Genomic DNA, 21292 nt, shown 5'->3' with positions numbered 1-21292 from the left:
CAGTCCTTAGCAGTGTAATGGAGAGAGCTCAGAAAGAAAGACAGTTTAGATTTATTTGTTTTATTAAAATATCACATGTTCTACTGGGCTAACTGCTTTGTTTCTTAATCACTGCAATGCAAAATAAACTTTCTGTATTTCCAAAACATAAACTTTTCTTATTACCAACCCATTAGTGTTTTCAAGGATTCTAGTGAGGCATCTCAAGTGTAAAAGATAAGATGGAGGTGTTTTCAGGAGCCAGATATTACTGTCCATATTTGCAATATAGAACTTCATCAAACAGATTACTTGAAATGCCCTCTTTGGTAGACAATAACTGTTAACATCGTGTTTACCTTTTAGATGATGCTTCCCCTGAAAACTTCTCTTTGGCATTTCCAGAACTAGATCAGCAGCTGCAGGTAAACTTTTATTTTGTTATGACAGTTCTACTTCACATTCACTATATTTGTTGTTATAAATAGCCTCTAGTTGTTACACTAAGGTGGAAGTTTTTAGTGGTGCTTTTCTAGCCTATAAACATTTAATAAGACCGTATATATCCATAGAAGAAAACATTGTCTTTTCAAGATCTACAGAAAATTTAATTTAACATTTTTAGTCCAGCTGCAGGGAAATTACTATTTTAACAATTTCGCCTGCTTTTAAGATTTTCTATACAATTCCTGCAGTGCTGCTGCAGTGCAATGAAGAGAGTTCTCGTTCATTTGATGGGAGAAGGAATGAGACAGGCATTATATATTCTAATGCCTGCAGGCTGCACTATGATATCATCAGTTTTCTCAGAAGCATTCCAAGAGAATAGTTTTGTGACCAGTCTGATTTGTCAGCATAGGATGATGGGCCCCCAATATACTAGACAGTGAGCAGTTGATGGCAGCTCCATGGTTCACCAGGCACAAAGCCTGTTCTGCATCCAGGGATTATTTTTTCCTCTGTGGTGGTTCTGGAGTGTTTGCTAGCTTTTGTAGACTACTTCAGATCATCCGAGGAGCATTTCAACTTCCCCTGATATTTCACTATGAAGGCATTTGTTTCCTGACTGTAACTTGAGAAAGGTATTAGTAGACCATTCGTTGTCCAATAATGTCATCTTTCCTGTACCCATCAACTCGTGAGACAACACAGGAGGGCTGCTGACTTCAAGGGCTGACGCTTCTGTCCTGCTGCTCTCATCAAAAGGATGACTGAGAAAGGAATGGAGGATGACAGAGACTCTTCTTGCTCTATCCCTCTCATCCTGAGGATATGTGCAGGTTCTTCAGGCATAAGTAGGAATTAATAACTGCTTAAGATTTGGGACAAAAGGAACAGGGTAGGATGCTAACCTCTTTATTCTACTAACTTTCCAGCCCAGCGAACATGATCGGTACTTTTTTTTCCTCAGAAGAATTGAATTTGAGAAAAGCAATCATGTTTCATGGCTGAAGCACTGAATTGAAAGTAAAGAACCTGCATTTTGCTTCCAACTCCATCAGTGACACGTTGCCTAATCCTGGAGTTTCTTCATCCCTCTGTTCATCTCTGAAATTAAGTTAATGAATTTTACCTTTTTTGTTAAAGAGCATTAAGATCACTGGGTGAAGGTTGCTCTAAAAGAGCGAAGTATGATTATTGTTGCTGTTGTTGATACATAAAAACAAAATCACTAGCATAGATATAAGTACTCTACAGGACAAGTGATGATTTTTTTATTAGGACTTTTATGACCCATATTTCTGGAACCTATAATATACTCTAAATATGGAATTTCATGATAGACTGAAAATGCTCCTCTGGAAACATTCAAGTGTGCTGGATAAATAATAGCTCTTCAATAGGAGTTTTTAAGTACAAACTAACACAATCCCACTAAGTGTATCCTATTGGTCTGTTAAGTACTTGACTTTTTTTTCAAGAAAACCTTCCTTTACTCTCATGATCTCAATGTGATAACAAAATCAAAGAAACAATCAAAGGCTTTGATTCATATAATGTTCTTTTTATTATCCTTCATAAACTCTCTTGGTAATATCAGGGTAGCTGAAAGAATAACTTATGAGAACTACCTGTCTGACTCAACCACTTAAAAGTATAAAATTTGTGGTAGCATTTCATCCTTTAGCTTTTCAAGCTTATGTGCATATTTATATTTCGATGCCTTTATGTTCATCCAAGGGCAGTTAAGTCAACACAGGATTCTGAGCTGATGGAGAGGTAACATTGCATTCAAATTTAGCAATAAAAACTTGAATTTCCTTGCTTTTGTCAACCTGCATCACAGCTTCATGTGATAACTATTTTATGTAATTACAATATTTTTGATCACTTTAAAATTTCAAACAAATTTTGATACAAAGTAATCATTTACCTCATTACATTTCTTATTAATTGTGGTTTTTTTCAATTGCTATAATCCAAATTGCTGAGGGTTTGTCAGAACTGTATGGCATGTGCTTGCAATTCATGCCATCTTTGAAACAGGTAGCTCCTGTATTACAGAAACAAGTAAACATGGGCTTCCCCAGGACCTACAGAAGTAGTGAATGGTGGTATCCCTTGTCATTCCATCCATGCTTTTTTCGATCCCAAAGTGCATTAATATAGAGCACACACATGAAGGGTCATGTAAATGAACCTTTTAATCAACTGTGGCAATAGCAGCCTGAAATGCTTGAATTTGTAACAATGCTGGTACATATGTTCATAATAAAAATATCGTATCTTAGAGCCACAAGATTTTCATCAGTGTGCCATAAATACAGTCAAAAACATTTGAATTTTATTTAAAGAAGCAAACTATAAATCCAGGTTAGGTGGCTATGTAGTAATAAGCACCTTAAAAAAAAAGTAATAACTTTTCAGGTTTCAAGCATACAAAGGAAAATTTTGAAACCTGTTTTAAAAACAAACAAACAAAAAGCCTAAATTAGCTGATCCTTAAGCTGGATTTTGAAAGCAGCTTGAAAGCTATGCAAGTTCACCGAGTCACTTGGAAAATCAGAGCCTTAGAATTCTATGCATGCAGGCAGCAGACCACAGCCTGAGTACCAAGCAATTTGCACCTCTGTTTTAGGCTTCAAGCCCTCCTCTTCCTATGTTAGGCCCTGGCAGACAACTTGGCTATTTGAGCAGAATTACCTAGTGGTCCCACTTTTCCTCCCACAATCCTTCCATACCTATTCCCTGGGCAGCAGTATCAGATGGCAGGGCAAAGTTCAGTGCAGCCTCCCCTTGGCAGGGTAACAAACCCTGCTGTCCAAGCACCCAGCTCTACAGAGGTAGAGGTGGGATTGCCTGGAGACAAGGTCTTTCTAGGAGACTTAGTAAAAAAGCTCGTTTTCTATAAGAACTCTTACTAAAGGATAGTTGTATTTGCAGCTACTTTCTGAAGAACAAAAATGATCAGTATGTGTATTCTGATGTACTAGCTAGCTTCAGACTAACATGTTTTATTTTCAAATTACTTTTTTGAATGTTACATTTTTCTACATGTTCCAAGAAGCAATTTGTAAGAAAATAACTCAACTACTCTAAATCAAAACTGATATGTGGTCAACCAGACATGAAAGCCCTACATATGAGAACAGAGTAGCTTAAGCTATATTTGCAGCTTTATTCTTAAAAAAAACCTCCACAACTAAAATAACTTCCTGCTAAGTTATCAGTGAAACAAAACTCATATTAATTAATTTCTTGCTTTCAATTCCTTTTGTTTGCAATATTGGAAATTATTCTCTTCCCACTAACAAGCATTACCTGCTTATTTGGGCTTTGGTGTCTTTTCCCCCCTCCTGTGTGTGAGCCATTTGGTGGGTAGTGCAGCAAGGGTAGGCTGGTTACACTTGTCACTCTGTCACTGGGAAACTTTAACCTTTGCCTTGTGTAAAAGCTGGACAGGTCCTTGGAAGGCACTTCCTTGATTAGCTGCATAGTGGCCCCTCTGACAGACACTTTACTGCGGGTTATCTGCTGTATTTAGAAACATACATCAGCATGAAAGGCCTTGTTTAGGTCACTGAAGGGAGAGGAGGGTATCTAGTGTAAAGTACCTGCATTGCTATGCCCATTGCGTTGTCTGTCCCGTCCCAACACTTCCTGTGACTTGCTCAGTTCATCTCTCTGTTCTCCATCGAAGTCTTTATTCTAGCTGAGAGCTGGATCCTGAAGAGGGAAGAACACAAGTCACATATGGATACACAGGGTGTTCTATAATTCTTTATCTTTCAAAACCAGGTTGGATGGGGCTCTGAACAACCTGGTCTAGTGGAAGGTGTCCCTGTCCACGGCTGGGAGTTTGAACAAGGTGATCTTTAAAGTCCTTTCCAACACAAAACAATTATATGGTTCTGTGGACTCCTCTCATGAAATTGTGAGCTTGAGAGACATTTATGTCACATTTTGTATTACAAATCTGTGTAGTTAGATGGCTATAAAATTGCTGCAACAGAGAAAAAGCTCCAACCATTTATAACATCAGTTTTTTAAATCAAAGGATAGTTTTTCTTGCTTTAGTGGAGAATGCCCATATAACAGATGTAATGAAAAGTTATGAAAGTGGCAGTGTGTTGTGTGTGATATAAGCATTTAGCAGAAACCTTGTTTACTCTGGAACTTTAATTGCTTCTACTGAATGCCAGGATTCTTGTTAGACACATAAATTAATTTCAGAAAGTTTAAAAGTATACTGTGTTTTTAAAGAGGATGCTATATTTTTTTGAAATATATATTGATTCCCATGAGAATTCCTAGAGCACTGTGGTGCTCTATAATTAGATTTGATTGCCTATGAACTTGGCATGTCTCCTGTAATGCTGCTGTGATAACTTTGGTCTTAGATTATGTAAGACCATGTTATGCATGTATGTTAACATGTATGCATGTTCACCAAGTCAGAGCATCATACTAAGGTTAGAAAAGAATGGAAAATCTCCCAGGAAGGAGAGCAAAACTCACAATTGCTCTCATCCAGTTGACCTGAATTATTTGGATGAAAGAGAACTGCTTACTTTCATAGTAAAACTAGACTAGACTAGATGTATCCTAAAATAGGTATCTGAAACTGGTGGAAGAGTTCCAGTTGCACAACAAAAAGTAGCTGCAATGTGCTATTTTTGCTTGGCACAATGTGTTTTTTTCCATCGTAGAGGAGTGCACAAGGCCATATAATGAACATAGGCCACATTCAAAACATTGGCATTGGATTTTCCGGTTTTCCAGCAGAGTTTAGCTGAAAGTTACCAAATTTGCAAAAAGCAAGACACCACTCTTTAATTAGACCAGTGCAGAAGACTTCTAGACAAGTTCACGTGAGCTGGAAAAACTGCCTGATACATTGTTTTCTTGAAACTTCAACTTTTTCAGGAGAAAGTTTTAATTTTTTTTCCACAGTTAAACAAACATGTAAATGCAAATAAACTTCAGTGAATTAGAAAATCAACTGTTTTAAAGTTTTTGAACGCTTGAATGGCACTGTCAACTCTACAGCTTTTGTGGATATGGAATGCTGATATTCATATGGCAAGGCAAAAGAATTTGTCACATGAGTGAAGCAAAAAAAAAAAAATCAAACCTGAAAACTGTCATTCTGTGTCCCCCCAGCAAAGATTTTATTTAGAATACCTCCTTCAACCTGCCTTAAAAAGCAGGCAGAGAGGAAGTCAACCAGATTATTAGAGGAATGGAGCACCTCTCCTACAAGGAAAGCAGGTCCATTCCAACCCAAACCATTCTGTGATTTCCTATTTCTTCATGAACTGCCTTTGCATGTCATCTTCCAACATCTTTCATATCTGGATTCTGAACAAAAGTCTAAATAAATAGTGCATATGTCTTGTAAAGGTCTACATATATACGTGCAGTTACAGGATGGTCTATAAGAGGATCTCTTAGTGTCTACCTGCTGGATTCTGCAGAACATTTATCAATGTTACAGTGAGTTACTCAACAAAATACAAGGAAAAATCAGACTTTGTTGAAAATCAGGTGTAATAGGATAGACCACCAGTATAACTCACAGCTGTAGCTTTTGTACTAGCTTTGTGAGCAAAATCAGAGATGCTGCATGTGCATATTTTGCCAGCACAGGAAAATGAGGTTGGATGACACTGGAGCCTGAAATGAACAGGATGAAAAGTAGCAACAGTTGCCATTTAATGCAACTTACTTTTGCAGGGGTTTTTTTGCTTGTCTAGCAGGTATACTTTTATTTACATTAATTTATGGACAGGCAAGGTACTTCATGAAGTAGCAAGCTCAGGCTGTCCTAAGAGGAAGTTAAAGTATGGCTGTTTGTTTCTGAGTAAAAAATACCCCATACTGCAAATTGAATTTTTTAAGGCCTTCTGAAATTAGTCACCTCAGTAAACTAGCAATCTCTTAACATAAAAATATTATACAGACTTCATGGAATGCCATTGGATAGTATGTGCAATACTTCCCATTGCCTGGCCACAGACATTTAGAAAAGTCCTTCCAGGTGGAATGAAGATTTGTATCTCTCCTTTTCCCATGTTATTGCAGTAGAAGGTGTTTTCTAAATAAGCCCGTTTCATATCCTACTGACCAGAAATTACTCATGGATGCTGTAGATACTATCTCTGAAACCTTTCTTAGAAGTCTTCAAATTACAGAAGAGCAAACCAAATTCTCCAGTTCCAGCTGCTCCATGACTGGAAGTGTTCAAGGCCAGGTTGGATGGGGCTTGGAGCAACCTGGTTGAGTGGAAAGTGTCCCTGCCCATGGCAAAGGGGCTAGAACTAGATATTCTTGAAGGTCCTTTCCAACCCAAACCACTCTATGATATGATCCAATGATATTCTATCTAGTCATTTGAAAACATAATCACATTTATGTTTAAAAGAAAAATACACTAATAATTTAAAGGTTCTTGATATAGTGCTTAATACCATCAGACAAATTGAAAATAATTTTATTAACAGAAATTAGTAAACTGATTGTATAATTTGTTTTAAGTTTAATTTAAGTGCTAAAATATCAGTGTAAGAAAAAACGTCACTGAAGAGGAAACAATAATAGGAAGGGGTTTAAAAGTCAGCAACTGGTTCTAAGTGAGACTTAGATACTAAGTTTCTGCATGACTAGATAATTTTTAGCTCTCTATATATATCTTTTGAGTGGGAAGCTGGAATATAGAAACTGAACACTGTTTTAATTTTTAAACTGATTTAAACCAGCTAGATTAGCAGAAACTAAATTGGAAGCAAATCCAAGGTGGTTTTTGCTTTGTTTTTGCTGTGTTTTTCTTTTGAAGTATCACTGTTTGGGGACTTTCCCCTTGGTACTGTTCAAAATTGTTTTATTGTGACGCACTTGTTGGTGGCTGATCTCTGGTAGATAGCAGAGATGCTGCTTTGGCTCATCCCTGCATTCTTGGATTAGAGCACTGAGACTTCTATATTCAGTCTTGTTAAATTTATGCTTATTATTTGGGTAGCTATATGAATGGTGCTACTGCTCATCCACATTGAAATGCAATTAAAAGCCCTTTTCTAGGGATTAGATTCATCAAGTAATGAGCTGTCCTTTTCCTTGGGTTACCAAAATCTCCAAGATCAAGGAGGATGAAACAATGTGCTGCAAAACAATTCTGCTGCAACAGTTTCACATTTAGAACATGGAAAATGAGTGTCTGTGTTAAAATTTCAGGGAGGAATCACATACCATCTACAAGTACTTGCAAGGTCCATATATTACTTACATCTGTGATTTGGGTTATGTCTGAAGCCAGCTTACCCTGTCTCCTGAACAAAAATGTTTTTAATCTTTGACTCTGAATATGCTTAGTAAAATTTAAATTTCCAGTTTAGATAAAACAAAGGATTACAAGATCATAAATAGGAAAAGTCCGACTACTTGTGCTTTTCTTTTCCTAATAATGTCATTAAGGGAATATTATACTACATGGAAGAGTCAGGGTAGAACAGAAAGAAATGCAAAATAATCTACTAACTAATAATCTAATAACTCGATTGGATATTATTTAACTGGGCAGTAAAGGAACTATTTTAAGTGTTTCCTTTTACTTCAAACACGTGGCTCAAGCGTGCTATTTGGAGTTCATTTACAGTCAATAGATTCATGATGAATAACTTAAAAATACTTCCTGAAAGTGTTATGACCAAAATGTGACAGTCAAGCCTGAAGCCTGAATTAAGATGCATTCTTTTTTAAGGAGCAAAAAGCGCCTACATTTAACCAAAATGTACTTTCAAGAACTTTGATGAAATTCACATGAGGAGTCCTAGGACAGATTGGTTTTATTTGGCATATTTATTACATTCAGTGTGCGTTGAAAAAAGGCTGATCTTGCTGCAATGATATCATTTCCTGCAGTGAAAAGATGTGTGTGATAGGTCTGACCAATGCATCAGCTTTAGCATTTACATATCACTCTAGCTGAAAAAGAGGGAGGTAAGGGAGAAATCCTTATTTGAAAAATCTTCAGAGATATTTTGCAAAGCTGACAAGGAGAGTTCTGAAAATTCTTACAATGTTTGAAGTTTTACACATATGCAGGGAACTATTCTGGGCTTTTTCCTTCCATGAAAGGCCATCACTAGGAGTAGCTGGCCATATCCTGCAGTTAAGGGAACAAATTCTTTAGGTATTCTCACAGGAATTTAGATAAATACTGTATCTTTCAAAATATGTGGGGTTTTAACTAATATTTCATTCAAAAACAGTGGGGTTTTTTTCTTCTTTTTTTTTCTTAAAGCCTCTGCCTCCTTGTCATGACTCTAAGGAATCTATGCAGGTGTATAAACAGCACTGCAAAATAGCAGAAGAGTACAATGAGGTCAAGAAAGAAATTGCCCTGCTGGAAGAAAGAAAGTGAGTAGCTTTCCCAAAGGATTTACTGTTGTATATTCTCTTTGTAAAACCATGTTTGAAACATGAAGGTTTAACACTGTATTTTCTGACCTTATATACATATACACTTATATATGTATATACTTATTTATACATACCTTGTAATTGTGGCCTTCCAGTATCTGAAGGAAGCCTACAAGAAAGATGGAGAGAGACTACTTATAAGGGCCTGGAGTGACTGGACAAGGGGGAATGGCTTCCCACTGCCAGAGGGCAGGGCTAGATGGGATATTGGGAAGAAATTCTTCCCTGTGAGGGTGGTGAAGCCCTGGCACAGGCTGCCCAGAGAAGCTGTGGCTGTGCCATCCCTGGAAGTATTCAAGGCCAGGTTGGACAGGGCTTGGAACAATCTGGCCTAGTGGAAGGTGTTCCCTGCCTGTGGCAGGGGGTTGGAACTGGATTATTTTGGGGTCCCTTCTAACCCAAGCCATTCTATGATTCTATGATTTCATGCCTCTGCCTGATGGTCACAGTAGAGTACAAGTTGGCCATTGCTCTGTAAGATCAACTGAGGCCACTAAGGGCTCTGGGCCCTCAGCTTTGTGGATGTCCCTTAAATCCTTCATTGACAGCCTCTAGGTCATATAACAATCCAGTTCAGCTGGTACAGGTCCCCTTTTCAATTTTAGGTTTTTTTCAATAAACTTTGCATGCTTTAATGAAGAACATAATGGATCCTCATTTAGGCTTCAAATACTTGACAATATTAGTAAACATGTTTTTGTGAGGTAGGAATCTTCAGCTGCAGAAACAAGATGATGGGAGGGAAAATGTTAAAATCCTGTAGTCTTACAAGACAGCCAAAGAACTCCCTGAATCCAAACTATGCAGCGTAAGAAAGTGAGATGTCTTTATCCGGGTTGATGGCTATAGGCACAATATAGTTACTTTTTGCCTGAAGTGTCAAAGCTAGTTGAAGTTTCCCACTGCAAATCCCTTTCCACTGAAGGACCTGGTGTAGCACTCAGATGCTGACAGACTGGAACAAAAGCTAAAAAAGAAGATGTCCAATGTCATGGGAAAATGCATTTTGCATTTGATTCATCATTTTGCAGTGTTTCCATTTGATCCATCATGAATTGAACTAGGCCAATCAAAAGTAATTGGTATTTTAAAAAATATTAGAAGATAATTAATCATTAAAAATTTGCAATGATTTTTCAAATTTGGTTGTCTAATATAAGCTGCTCACATATGTATTTGGCAATCAATTCAGTGGAAACCACATGTCTTTGTCTACTCTGAAAATCCAAGCACAATATAAAATATTAAATGGTTGTTTAAGTGCTTGACTTTAGTTGTATAAACACCAAAGGTAGCCTTAAATCATTTGGGTTTTAGAGTCTAATATAAATCCATTATTATTATTATTGGCACATCCCTGAATCAGTTATGCCTATTTATGAAGAATGCTTGGAGCCATGAAAATGAGACATTCATTTATATTTTTGCACTTTCTGGAATTAAAAAAACATTGCTGTTTGAATGCAATTTTTTTAATCGATAAATGTGTGGTACTAGCTAACTTAGAAATGGTTTGCTTCTTGAGAATGGCAGGTAGATGCACAAAATTGTTTACCTGAACTCACAACTATCCTACTCAGCTTCTGAGCCCAGAGGTCAGCCTCTCAGTGGTGCTTGTCCTGGATGAATTAAAGGGCTTCAGGCTGGCATTTTCCTTCATTCCACCAATGAATGTCAACAGTGGAACAATGTCAGGAGGCTTCCACCACTGCTATCTTTGCTGAACCTGTTCTGTGAATTCCATGCTCCCATAAACATATGTTAAGAATGGCTGAATAAGGCAACAAATGGAATTATATTATTGTGAGTCTTATGTACCTTCTAATTACATATTTGCTGCCTTATGTTCACATGCTGTATAGCTGTGAAGTGCCTAAACATGACAAATATCATGGCAGCACTTTTCACACCTCCCATGTGTTTTAATCTGAAAAAGTGATCCTACCACACTGGGATCAAAGACGTTTAATTTCCTACAGACTGGTGCACTGTGGTTGTCTGATTTTGAGGTTTAACAAGCTGCAAGTGCCAGCTGAAGGTGTTTTTTCTCCAGATGTGGACTGTTTATAACTCTTCCATCCAGGCAGATTATCCATTTTGTAGTATTTTGGAGCAGGTCTCATGAGACTGCCTTTCCCCCATGGGCTATCTTTCCTTTCTGTAGCAGTCTGTTTTTATTAAACCCTCCAGAAACTAACTGGGACCTCTTTAGCACATGAAGTTTGGTTGAAATTGAAAGGTGGATTAGAAAGTTATTAGGACATGTGTAACTTTACATACATGTAAGCAAACAAACCTGAACACGTTAGCCTTGATTTTTATCTAAAGCTAGATAGAAAGGGAGTATAAGTGTGGAGGCAACAGAGTAAGTGAGAAGTAAAAGAGTTTTGCTCTAGTGTTCACGGATTGATGTCTAAAAACATTATCAGCACTTACAGTTTGAGAGTTAAAAGTAGTTTAGGGGGTAGCATATACTGAATGAAGAGTGGATTAGAATGGCTGGGGTGGCATGCATGTTTTGCACTGTGTGTGTATATATATATATATATATGCATGTATATACTTATGTGTGTATATACTTATATATGCACCTTGCAACTGTGGCCTTTCTCTGCCTGAAAGGAGCCTGCAAGAAAGATGGAGAGAGACTATTTACAAGGGCATGTAGAGATAGGACAAGGCAAAATGGTTTTAAACCAATAGAGAGTAGGTTTGGATTGGATATTAGGAAGAAATTCTCCTCTGTGAGGATGTTGGGGCACTGGAAATGGTTTCCCAGAGAGCCCTGGCTGCCCCATCGCTGGAAGTATTGAGTATTCCATTTTTAGAAGGGAAGGATGCTTTAACTTGTCTAAAATGTCTGATGAGATGCACAAGCTTTTGATTTATAATCAAATTGAAAACATGGAGTTTACAGTTTTCTAAAATTCGCCCCTGCTGTGGTCATCTTCTTCTACATTTGAATTTGAATGTATGGAAACGAAGATTCCCAATTGCCTACTACACCTGCTATCTATTGTCTATTTCTCTTAAATACTATTTTGATAAAATGGACGGTGATCAATTTTCATCCCTTGTAATGGGAACAAACAGCTTTTATAGTGTATATTTTTCAGTGTACATTTTTATCAAAGGCAATCACAAGTGCTGTTGGATGGTACCCTTGCCAGTGCTCCCAACTTCTCTCCACAGATCAATTCACTTGTGTCATTCCAATGGCAAGTCCCACCTGGCAGCTTCTGTACCTGTGGTATCTGCTGATAGTACACACAGAATGCTGAAGGCTGTGACTGACAGGAAAAAAGCAGAAAATTGATTGCGCAAATATTTTTTATTTGTTGGCTAGGAGGAAGAAATAATATTAACCTGACATAAATATCTGTACAAGTATTAGAGCTTTTTAGCAAAAAAAAAAAAAAGGAATAGAGATAATTCTACTTTAAACAATTTTTGTTCCAACCACCAAAGTTCAGTGTAACCTTTCATACATGAAATAATACATGCAGGTATATTTTTATATATATATATGGGGGTTTTTTAAGAAATAGAAAGTTGAAAAATATTGTTTTATAAATAGTGAAAAACATTGAATCTTTTACAAATTTTCAAAGGCTTTTACTTCTGCTTAGCTTGACTTGTAATGTGAACATCGAGTATGGACAAAGTAAAAAGTCAGTGAAGTGAAATGACAAGGGTTGCTTTTCATCAAGGCAAGAACAAAGCTTACTTAGTTTTTCTTTTGTGCAATATAGATGGCAAGAAAATGTACTAGGCTGGCAGTGGGAGAGAAGATGACAAGAATTTCACAGGAAAATGGGAAATGCCAAAGAGAAAAAGAGGTTGCAGTTTCAAAAAAGGGAAAATCAAAGGACAAAGCAAATAAGGAAAGGAAAAGAAGTTACTCAAGAACAAAAAAGGAAGCAAGAATTTGAAAGTACATTGGGTAGATTTTTTTGCTAATTTAATCATAGCTTTGTTTGCTATCTTCACTCAAACTCTTCACATTTATGCCAGCAATACGTAGTACAAGGGGAAAAAACCACTCTGGAATGGGAGACATGCTTGAAAATAAAAGAAAAGGGTGTGGAAGCGAGAACACACCACATTTAGGGCACAGAATGTAATTTAATTTATGTTCCAGAAACACACACGTATTTCCATAACAGATGGTTTTGGGTATCTAACTTTGGGTGAAAGGGATGGGATGGCTGGTTATTTTGAGCACTTGTTATATTGCTATTACTAGATAATGACCCTGGATTATGTAGTTAAATATTAGAGTTGCCATGGTTGCTAGCTCTATCTTATATTCTTAGCACTGGCTGATTATCTCTTTTTCCTCCCCCAGACAATTCTAATATAACTCTACAGAAAATATCATTTGATCACCACCTGGTTTAGGATCATTCATTTTCTTGGCCATGGATATGATTTCTTTTCCTTCTTTTACACATTACAGTAGACACAGAATCATAGAATTGTTAAGGTTGGAAAAGACCTTTAGGATCATCAAGTCCAACCACCAACCCAGCACCACCTCTTTGTTCACCATTAAACTGTGTCCTCAAGTGCCACCTCCACGTGTTTTTTAACACCTCCAGGGATGGTGACTCCACCACTTCCCTGAGCAGCCCATTACAGTGCTTGACAAACCTTTCAATTAAAAAGTTTTTTCCTGATATCTAATCTGAACCTCCCCTGGCACAACTTTAGGCCATTTCCTCTCACCCTGTCCCTTGTTCCCTGGGAACAGAGCCTGGCCCCCACCTGGCTCCACCCTCCTGTCAGGGAGTTGTGGAGAGTGAGAAGGTCCCCCTGAGCCTCCTTTTTGCCACGCTGAGCCCCCCCAGCTCCTTCAGCTGCTGCTGGTGCTCCAGACCCTTCCCCAGCTCCATTCCCTTCTCTGGACACCCTCCAGCCCCTCAATGTCTCTCTGGTAGTGAGAGGCCCAGAACTGGACTCAGGACTTGAGGTGCGGCCTCAGCAGTGCCCAGCACAGGGGAACAGTCACTGCCGTGGTCCTGCTGGACACACTATTTCTGATAAAATCCAGGATCCCAGTGGATCTCTTGGCAAATGACATACAGTGGAGATGCCTGCTTAATTTTGTGGGAGCCTTTCTTATGTTTTAGGTTGCTCTCATGACCGTAGGACTGTTTCTAAGCTTTTTAGTCTAGAGGATTTCTCCAGGTACACTGTTTCTTGAGTGTCTTTCTCAACATTGTGAAGACAAGTTGTTTTCAGACTTCCAGGTACTTCAGAAAAAGATTGGCATAAACCTTAAAGGCAACCTTTTAGCTCAGTAATTTTTTGCATTCTAGACCTGTTTTTTCATCATCTCACATGTATGCAAAATATACGTTACTTGCCAAATACTAGAAATTAAATTACAGCTTTTCTAATACGGAGACGTCCTCTTCTAAAGGAAGTGTTCTTGCCTTTGGAAGGTCCTTTCCAACTCAAACTTTTCTGTCATTCTCTGACCTTTTATGTGTTGGCATCTGAGACACATTTACATTAAAGCAAAGTTTAATGTCTTTAGTGATGTTGTTTTTAGATTAATTAGTAGACTTTGAACATGCAAGGACAATCTCCTCAGACAGCAGTTACCTTACAGTGTGTCATAATTCCCCATTATGGGAAAGCCATGCCAAATATGGGAAGAGAAAATGACCTTATGGGCACCAGTACACACCAGTTGTCGGGGAAGATACTGTACTGCCACAGATGCATGATCCTGGATACCTTGTTCACAATGGGGGAAAGACAAATCTGATTCTTTGTATTCTGGAAACTGTTTTCCTTGTGTCCAGTCCATTTCTAAATACACTCATCTGCAGACAGTTATCTGCTTAGTCTGTCACTTTTCTTTGTATTTATTCCTTGTGAATATGAGTGTTAAGGAGCTCTGTTCTCTGCATGTTCAGTCATTAAGGCCAGAACAAGAGAAATAATTTCGCTAAGACCATGCGTGCTTTTTTCCTGTTTTGGCATGGCTTATGGTTTATTGGTTTATGATGCAAATCACTAATGTTGCCTCCCAAACCCCTCCCCAAAAAAGAACACTTCAAGTGCAAGTTACAGATTGTCTCAAAGCTTTGAGTACCTCAGCACTAGTTTAGAAAATACCTTATCAATACCGTTAATATTTAAACTTGGGGTAACCATTAACAGAAAACACACATTACACAGTGCTACATCTATTTATTAAGCATCCACAACAAAGTCTAGATGGTGCAAGAGCTTAGTATGGTGTTCTCTAACCTCTGAAAGCTAAGTTCAAATCTTGGATTAGATCAGATGTAAATGTTAGTTACTGTCCTCATCCTTTTGTGAGCTCCGTAAACTACACCATTCATAACATTTAGCAATTCCCTGGTACTCTAATTTTAGATCTGTGGCAAGCTGACAGTATTAGCCTGAAACATCACCCTATCCCACAAACAGGTGTTGATCCTGATGGGAAGGGAGTAAGTAGGTTCTGCTGACTCAGAAGTGGGCAATTTTACTACCTCAGTGCAAGGAAATTGCTTTCTGTGAGGGAGGTACGAGAGTGTGGACTACAGCAATAAGTATATTTTGATTTTAATGCACTTAGAGTTTGTTTGCTAGCAAAGCTAAATCCTGGGAAGGGGGGAGGGAAGTTATCTGTGCTACTTGAGTATTACTGGAGAGCAGCATGAAAGCCATGCCTGCACAGAATGTCATCAAATCAGGACTGACATTCATTAATAGAGCTGTCTGAGTTTACACGTTGCCTTTCTGTGCCTCTCCTGGCTCAAGTCCAGAGCAGTCAGTACCATTCCTTTTCAAGTACTGAAAGTCCCCACCTGCTTTTAAGATGCTGATTACCTATTAGTGTGTTCACTGCATCTCCCTTTTAAGAAGCTCATGAGTGTAAGAAAAGTAAGGAAGAATGATTCTGAATTCATTTGTTTGGACACTTCTGATTTAACAATCTGTAATTTGAAAGAACTTAATTTAGCCCTTCAGTCCAACATTGCACCAGAGAGTAATTGCAAAGAAATATTGCAGAAGTTCTGATTTGCTCTCCAGAGACAAAAGTCTTCCAGAGAAAGTCCAGAGAGACTGGGAAAAAAAAAAAAAAAAAAGGCAACTGGAGTTGTAAAACCTCATTGTCCCTGAATGTATTTCCCACATTAAATCATTCCTCCATGGCCTCTGGCCCATGAATAAGAGCTGTCTAGCAAGACTGTCTTGCCCTCTATGAAAATTGGTTGATCTAGAATGGCGCAGCCACAGAGAAATGAAACTCTTAGTGGCTTGCTGTGTTTAAAACTTGTACAGCTATGTTGTGTTAAATGTAAACAGAATGCTACTGAGCAAAAATACCCTTTTGATATTTTCTCTCAAAAGCCTAATTGAATGCACCTGTCACCTGGTGAAAGGAAAAAGAAGAGGCTTTGCTGCAGCATAGCTGCATTACCTCAGTAGTAGAAAACAAAGACATCATATAGGAGGGTGCCTATATGCTGCCTTTTTGAGATGAATTAAAATTTCTGTAACAGTTGCTAACTCTTCTCTCTTTTTTTCCTTTTATTTTTTATCTAAGGGAAGCACAGTTGGTAGAAATGGCTGTGCCAAGGGTCTCTTCTAACTTGTGACTCTTTGAACTGCGGTAACTGTGACTGTAAACAGTCAACTAAACCATGGGCACACATGCTATCACTGAAAGCTGCAGTAAAGACAGAGGAAGGTCAAACTGATCCTAAAAGAAGGTCAGACAGAAGTGTTTTTCAAAAGCAAGATTTACAGTTTTCCTGCTCTAAGTGGTAGCTTTGCAACTACAAGTAACATAAGTGATCAGCAAACACAGAAATGTTCTCTTTTCATGAATACTCTGACCTGTGGGAATAGAACTCCTGATCTGTAGGAATTTCCTGTCTGAAAGCATTGGTCTAGCCTGACAAGAGGGCTCCTTTAAGGACTGCAGTGAAATCTATCCACTATGAAGGCATTAACAACTTCCCACTGATGATCTACAAGCATTGTTTTGACATGACTGAAAAATAAAGTCACAGGGCTATGAACAGTTAAAAGATTAACTAATCTCTGAGATAGAATGATCAAAAGAACCTTTTAGAAGGGACTTCCTGTAACGGAATTTTCGACTTAAAGGGAAAAAAAAAACCCAGAGGCCAGGCTAGCCTGGTGGGTGACTAAGGGGAGAGCAATTAGATACTCAGTGAATTACTCATGCCTTCAGTGTGTTTTAAGACCTCTTTTATCTTAACTTGTGCTGAGGTAATTTCAGTTGATACTATACAGGAAACTCCGGCTCCTGGCCAGCTCTGGTCATACAGGGCACTGTGTGAGTCCATCCAAAAGAAGCCACAGCTTAAATCCTCCTGTGTCTCCACTTAAGAAGACCAGGAAGGGTCAGGTTTGCAGCTATATCACTCTTCCTCAGCAGCAGGGCTAAGGTCTGAGCCTAAACACATTATAGAAACAATAGATGTAGTTCAGATTCAGTGCCTAGTACTTACTGACTGGATTTGTCTGTAGTAGAGAAAAGGAAACCAGGTACACTTCACAGAACTTACTGATAAATCTAACCAACCAAACAAAAACACCTCGCTCTCTTTCAATGATATCTGGTATCAAGAGAAAAATAAATTGTTATTCTTCTGGCAAAGTATTAGCAAGACACCTCCAGGAACTTGATTCTCCACCATGAACTGCATGTTCAGCTCTTACTGACGTTAGAAATCACAGAATCATGCAATCAATAGAATGGTTTGGATTGGGAGGGACCTCAAAGCTCATCCAGTTCCACTCCCTGCCATGGGCAGGGACACTTGCCACTAGACTGGTTGCTCCAAGCCCCATCCAACCTGGCCTTGAACAGTTCCAGGGATAGGGCAACCACGGGTTTTGGGCAACCTCTGCCAGGGCCTCACCACCCTCACAGGGAAGAATTTCTTCCCAATATCCCATTTCACCCCGCTTTCTTTCAGTTTAAAGCCATTCCCATGTCTTGTCACCTGTGTGAGGAGTCCCTCTCCAGCTCTGTTGGAGCCCCACTTGGTACGGGAAGGGGCTCTAAGGTCTCCCCAAAGCCTTCTCTTCTGCTGAGCAGTCCCAAATACAGACACATGAACACAGCATTTTTCAGGTTTGGTCACTGAACAGCAAACCTATCAGAGATTTTGGAAGCTTCATCTTTTAAAGGGAAAAAGCAGGACTCTAAAAAATTAATTTTCTAGGTCCTTGTTTCACGCAAGTTCAAGTAATACAAAGTAAGTTAACAACCCACAGCCCATCTTTGACCTAACACATGACAACAAATTTTTGCCTACTGCTATTTTTAATATTTGGGGGTTTTTTTCATAATCATCAGAAAAGAGCTGATTGCCAGACTGGAACAAGTGGAAAAAGAAAGCATGGATGCTGCTCAGCTGGCTAAGGAGTATGCAGAACTGACAGAGGAGAACCGAACACTGAAGCTGGCCCAGACGCAGTGCGTGGAGCAACTGGAAAAGCTCAGAATACAGTACCAAAAAAGACAGGGTTCCTCATAACTCCCAACTAGCTCATGTGAGGCAGTTCATACAGGATTGTTCCTGTGTTGGAAAGAGATTTTAAAATAAAGATCTGTTTAATATGTTGCAACACTTTACTACAGATACAGAGTATGTAGAAGTCTATATTTGATTTAATGCTTGCCACCCAGTAGCTTAATATAATGGATATTTCATCCATTATATAATGGATGCTTTATTTCAAGTAATGTAATTGAAGTTAATCTATCCCCATTATATGTTCTAGTGGATCAGGTTTCTTTTCTAAACATATTTCTTCCAATTTAAGAAGATATGGACACACTAGAAAATTATATAAATAGTCTCTGTGCTGGAAATTTGGATCATACTAAGGCATACAGCAGGGACAATATTAATATATGGAATAGATGCATGTTAATTTTAGTTTGGTGAACTCTTTTTAAATTATTTTTCCTCATGCCTAAAGTGTTTGGAAGTTATCTTGAAGCAGATCTCCTCACTGGTAAAAATTATATTTCATGTCAATTTCACACTGTTGTATAAAATCTGAGAAATTTCACATTTAAAGTTGAAGTAACAAAATCATTTTTTATCAAATAAATGCACTGCCAGTGATAATTTGCAAGTTATAAAATTAAAAGCAAACATATGAGATCAAACTTACCTTCCTCAAGTGTAAAGATTACTTGAGAGCCTTTTTGTTGTACTTTTGGCATGCAAGGAATGAAAAATTATTGTAAGAATTATAGTTTCATCATAGTTTCAACTGAGACTATGTCAGTAAAATTGTTATGAGGATCTTTTGTTCTTATTTTCTGGTCTGTTTTGAAACATAAGTGGCTGTAAGTATGGACAGGAGTTCCATGATACACAAATAACCGGGAAGTAAAATGTCAGTTTTACTTGCTCTATTTATCCCTTTATTTTCTTAGATCAACTGAAAAATCTTTGTTATACTTCAATTTCTATTCATACAGCAGTTTTTCATTAAAAGTTGATGTAGAAAAGCCCTTTTATGTTCTGAATGTTCTCAGATTACCTTGTATTTTAAACTCTGCTTGACAGATGCAGCTTGTCACATCTTCATGAGCTTGGAATTCAACTTAATGTGTTATTAGTACTGAAATGTGTCTTAGTAACTGAAAACTATGAACTTAAGATTTCCACCAGAACTTTAGCTTTGATTGTTATCACTGATCTATTATGAAAATGGAATTTGATGTTAATCAGAACAATTCCTGGCAGCAAAGGGGACAAATAAAGAATGACAAGCTGCCCGTTATTGTTCTGTGCTAATTGCCTACAGTATTCCCTGCAGCACAGGTGTGAAAACTGGCTCTGCGTTACTCCAAGCACCTGGCACTGCAGCAGGAGATCATGAAGAGGTAGCCAGAGAGGACAACCTTGTTTCCACTTCTCCTCCTGAGCCACCAGGGCAGCGTCACCATCCAAACCTGGCACTGCTTCTTGCTGTACCTGGGAAATCACCATTCTTGAGGCACGCACTTCCTGCTGGGATGCTCCTGAGCCATATAACACTGTATTTATTCCTCTTTCCTTATTATCTGAGGATCCAATTTTCCCTGTACCTTGTGGAAGTTGAAGAGGAAAAAAAAACATAATAAAAACCACTTGGAATATTGGGCCTGGAAGTGCTGGAAAAGCCTTGTTTGAGTTTTCCACTGATGGGAAACATAACCTGAAGAGGAATCAGAGTTTTGTTTTGACCACAGAATCTAGAATGTACTTTTTTGGCCTGTGTTTATGCCTTTTGAGCAAGAGAATACTCATTTTAAAATAGTTTGTCATTTTAGTCAAAGGTTTTTCTATCTAGCCTTGAAAACATCATCCAGTCAGATGATTTCAGTGAATTCATTGAAAACCATATAAAGTACATAAAATCAGTTTATTGACAAACTGGCTTTGGATGCAAATGAATCAGACAGCAGACCTTTACTTACAAATAATTGTGTTCGCCTTGAAATTTTCTATTTAAGTGCAGCCACTATGCTTTAGAGATCAGAAAAATAACAGATCATATGCTGGGAGAAAAACCTGAGGGAGAGCCACAGTCAGGTGGAGAAGGAAAGCTTGGGCCTCATTTGTGACAACCAGCATTTTGAGAATAGTCAGGGAGTATGTTTTTCCTAACCTGTAGGTACTGACCAGTCTGGAAGAATTCAGGAAATATTTTACAGATGTGCAGACACCGAATTTTTGGTGTGGTCCAGCCTACCAGCCTGGATAAATATAAAATTCTTAAACCATCCCAAACTAATTCAAGTCAGATTTCTATTCAACTTGGACTGTAGCTATGTGCAATCAAATTTTCCTCCTGCTTTTAGTTATGGTGAAAATAAAAAATTAACAGCCTTGTATGAACGTATTTGCCTGCATGCATGCTCATGTGCCTCAGAGCAGTGACTCCGAGAAACTGTATCAAATACAAATGAGTAAAATTGATATAGAAGTACTAAGGAAGAAAAATTAAAGTATCTCTTGAAAACTATTCTTAAAAGAAAAAATAGTTGGGGAAGTGGGATTCAAAGGCAGGAAGGCAGGGAAATGGAATTTTCCAAAAATATTCAGAGGCAAGTTAAATTAAAATGTAGCATAGTCAACATAACCCAGAAAATCATCCAGGTGTTGAAAAGAGTAAAGGTAGCTGGAACTACCTTCTGAGAGGTAACTGCTGTGTCTATCATCCATCTCCTGATCTGTTTATCAAGAGCATAATAGTGAGAAATATTTCACATTCAGTAAGTCTCCAATTTTGACATGCTGAGTTTTTCTCTAGATACAGTGGAGCTCTGCTGACTAAATAGCTGAAATTAAGCTTTTTTAAAAAGCATTTATCATATTGATCCTGT

At 38.1% G+C, this 21292-nt stretch overlaps 1 protein-coding gene across 3 annotated transcripts in view; it reads left to right on the top strand.

Moving 5' to 3' along the window:
• Positions 1 to 19432, top strand: part of MAP3K7CL (MAP3K7 C-terminal like) — a 29987-nt gene extending 10555 nt beyond the window's left edge. For all 3 annotated transcript variants that reach the window (XM_048295935.1, XM_048295936.1, XM_048295934.1), the window contains 3 exons: positions 346 to 404; positions 8720 to 8835; positions 18260 to 19432. In XM_048295935.1, coding sequence (XP_048151892.1) covers positions 346 to 404; positions 8720 to 8835; positions 18260 to 18440 — 356 coding nt within the window. In that variant the 3' untranslated portion in view covers positions 18441 to 19432. The remainder of the gene's footprint in view (positions 1 to 345; positions 405 to 8719; positions 8836 to 18259) is intronic.
• Positions 19433 to 21292: the final 1860 nt, after the last annotated feature.

This window comes from Corvus hawaiiensis, chromosome 2 (assembly GCF_020740725.1).
Source record: "Corvus hawaiiensis isolate bCorHaw1 chromosome 2, bCorHaw1.pri.cur, whole genome shotgun sequence".
In the NCBI taxonomy this organism is placed as follows: domain Eukaryota; kingdom Metazoa; phylum Chordata; class Aves; order Passeriformes; family Corvidae; genus Corvus; species Corvus hawaiiensis.
The sequence above is the reverse complement of the archived record's forward strand: the minus strand, read 5'-3'. Positions and strand labels throughout refer to the sequence as shown.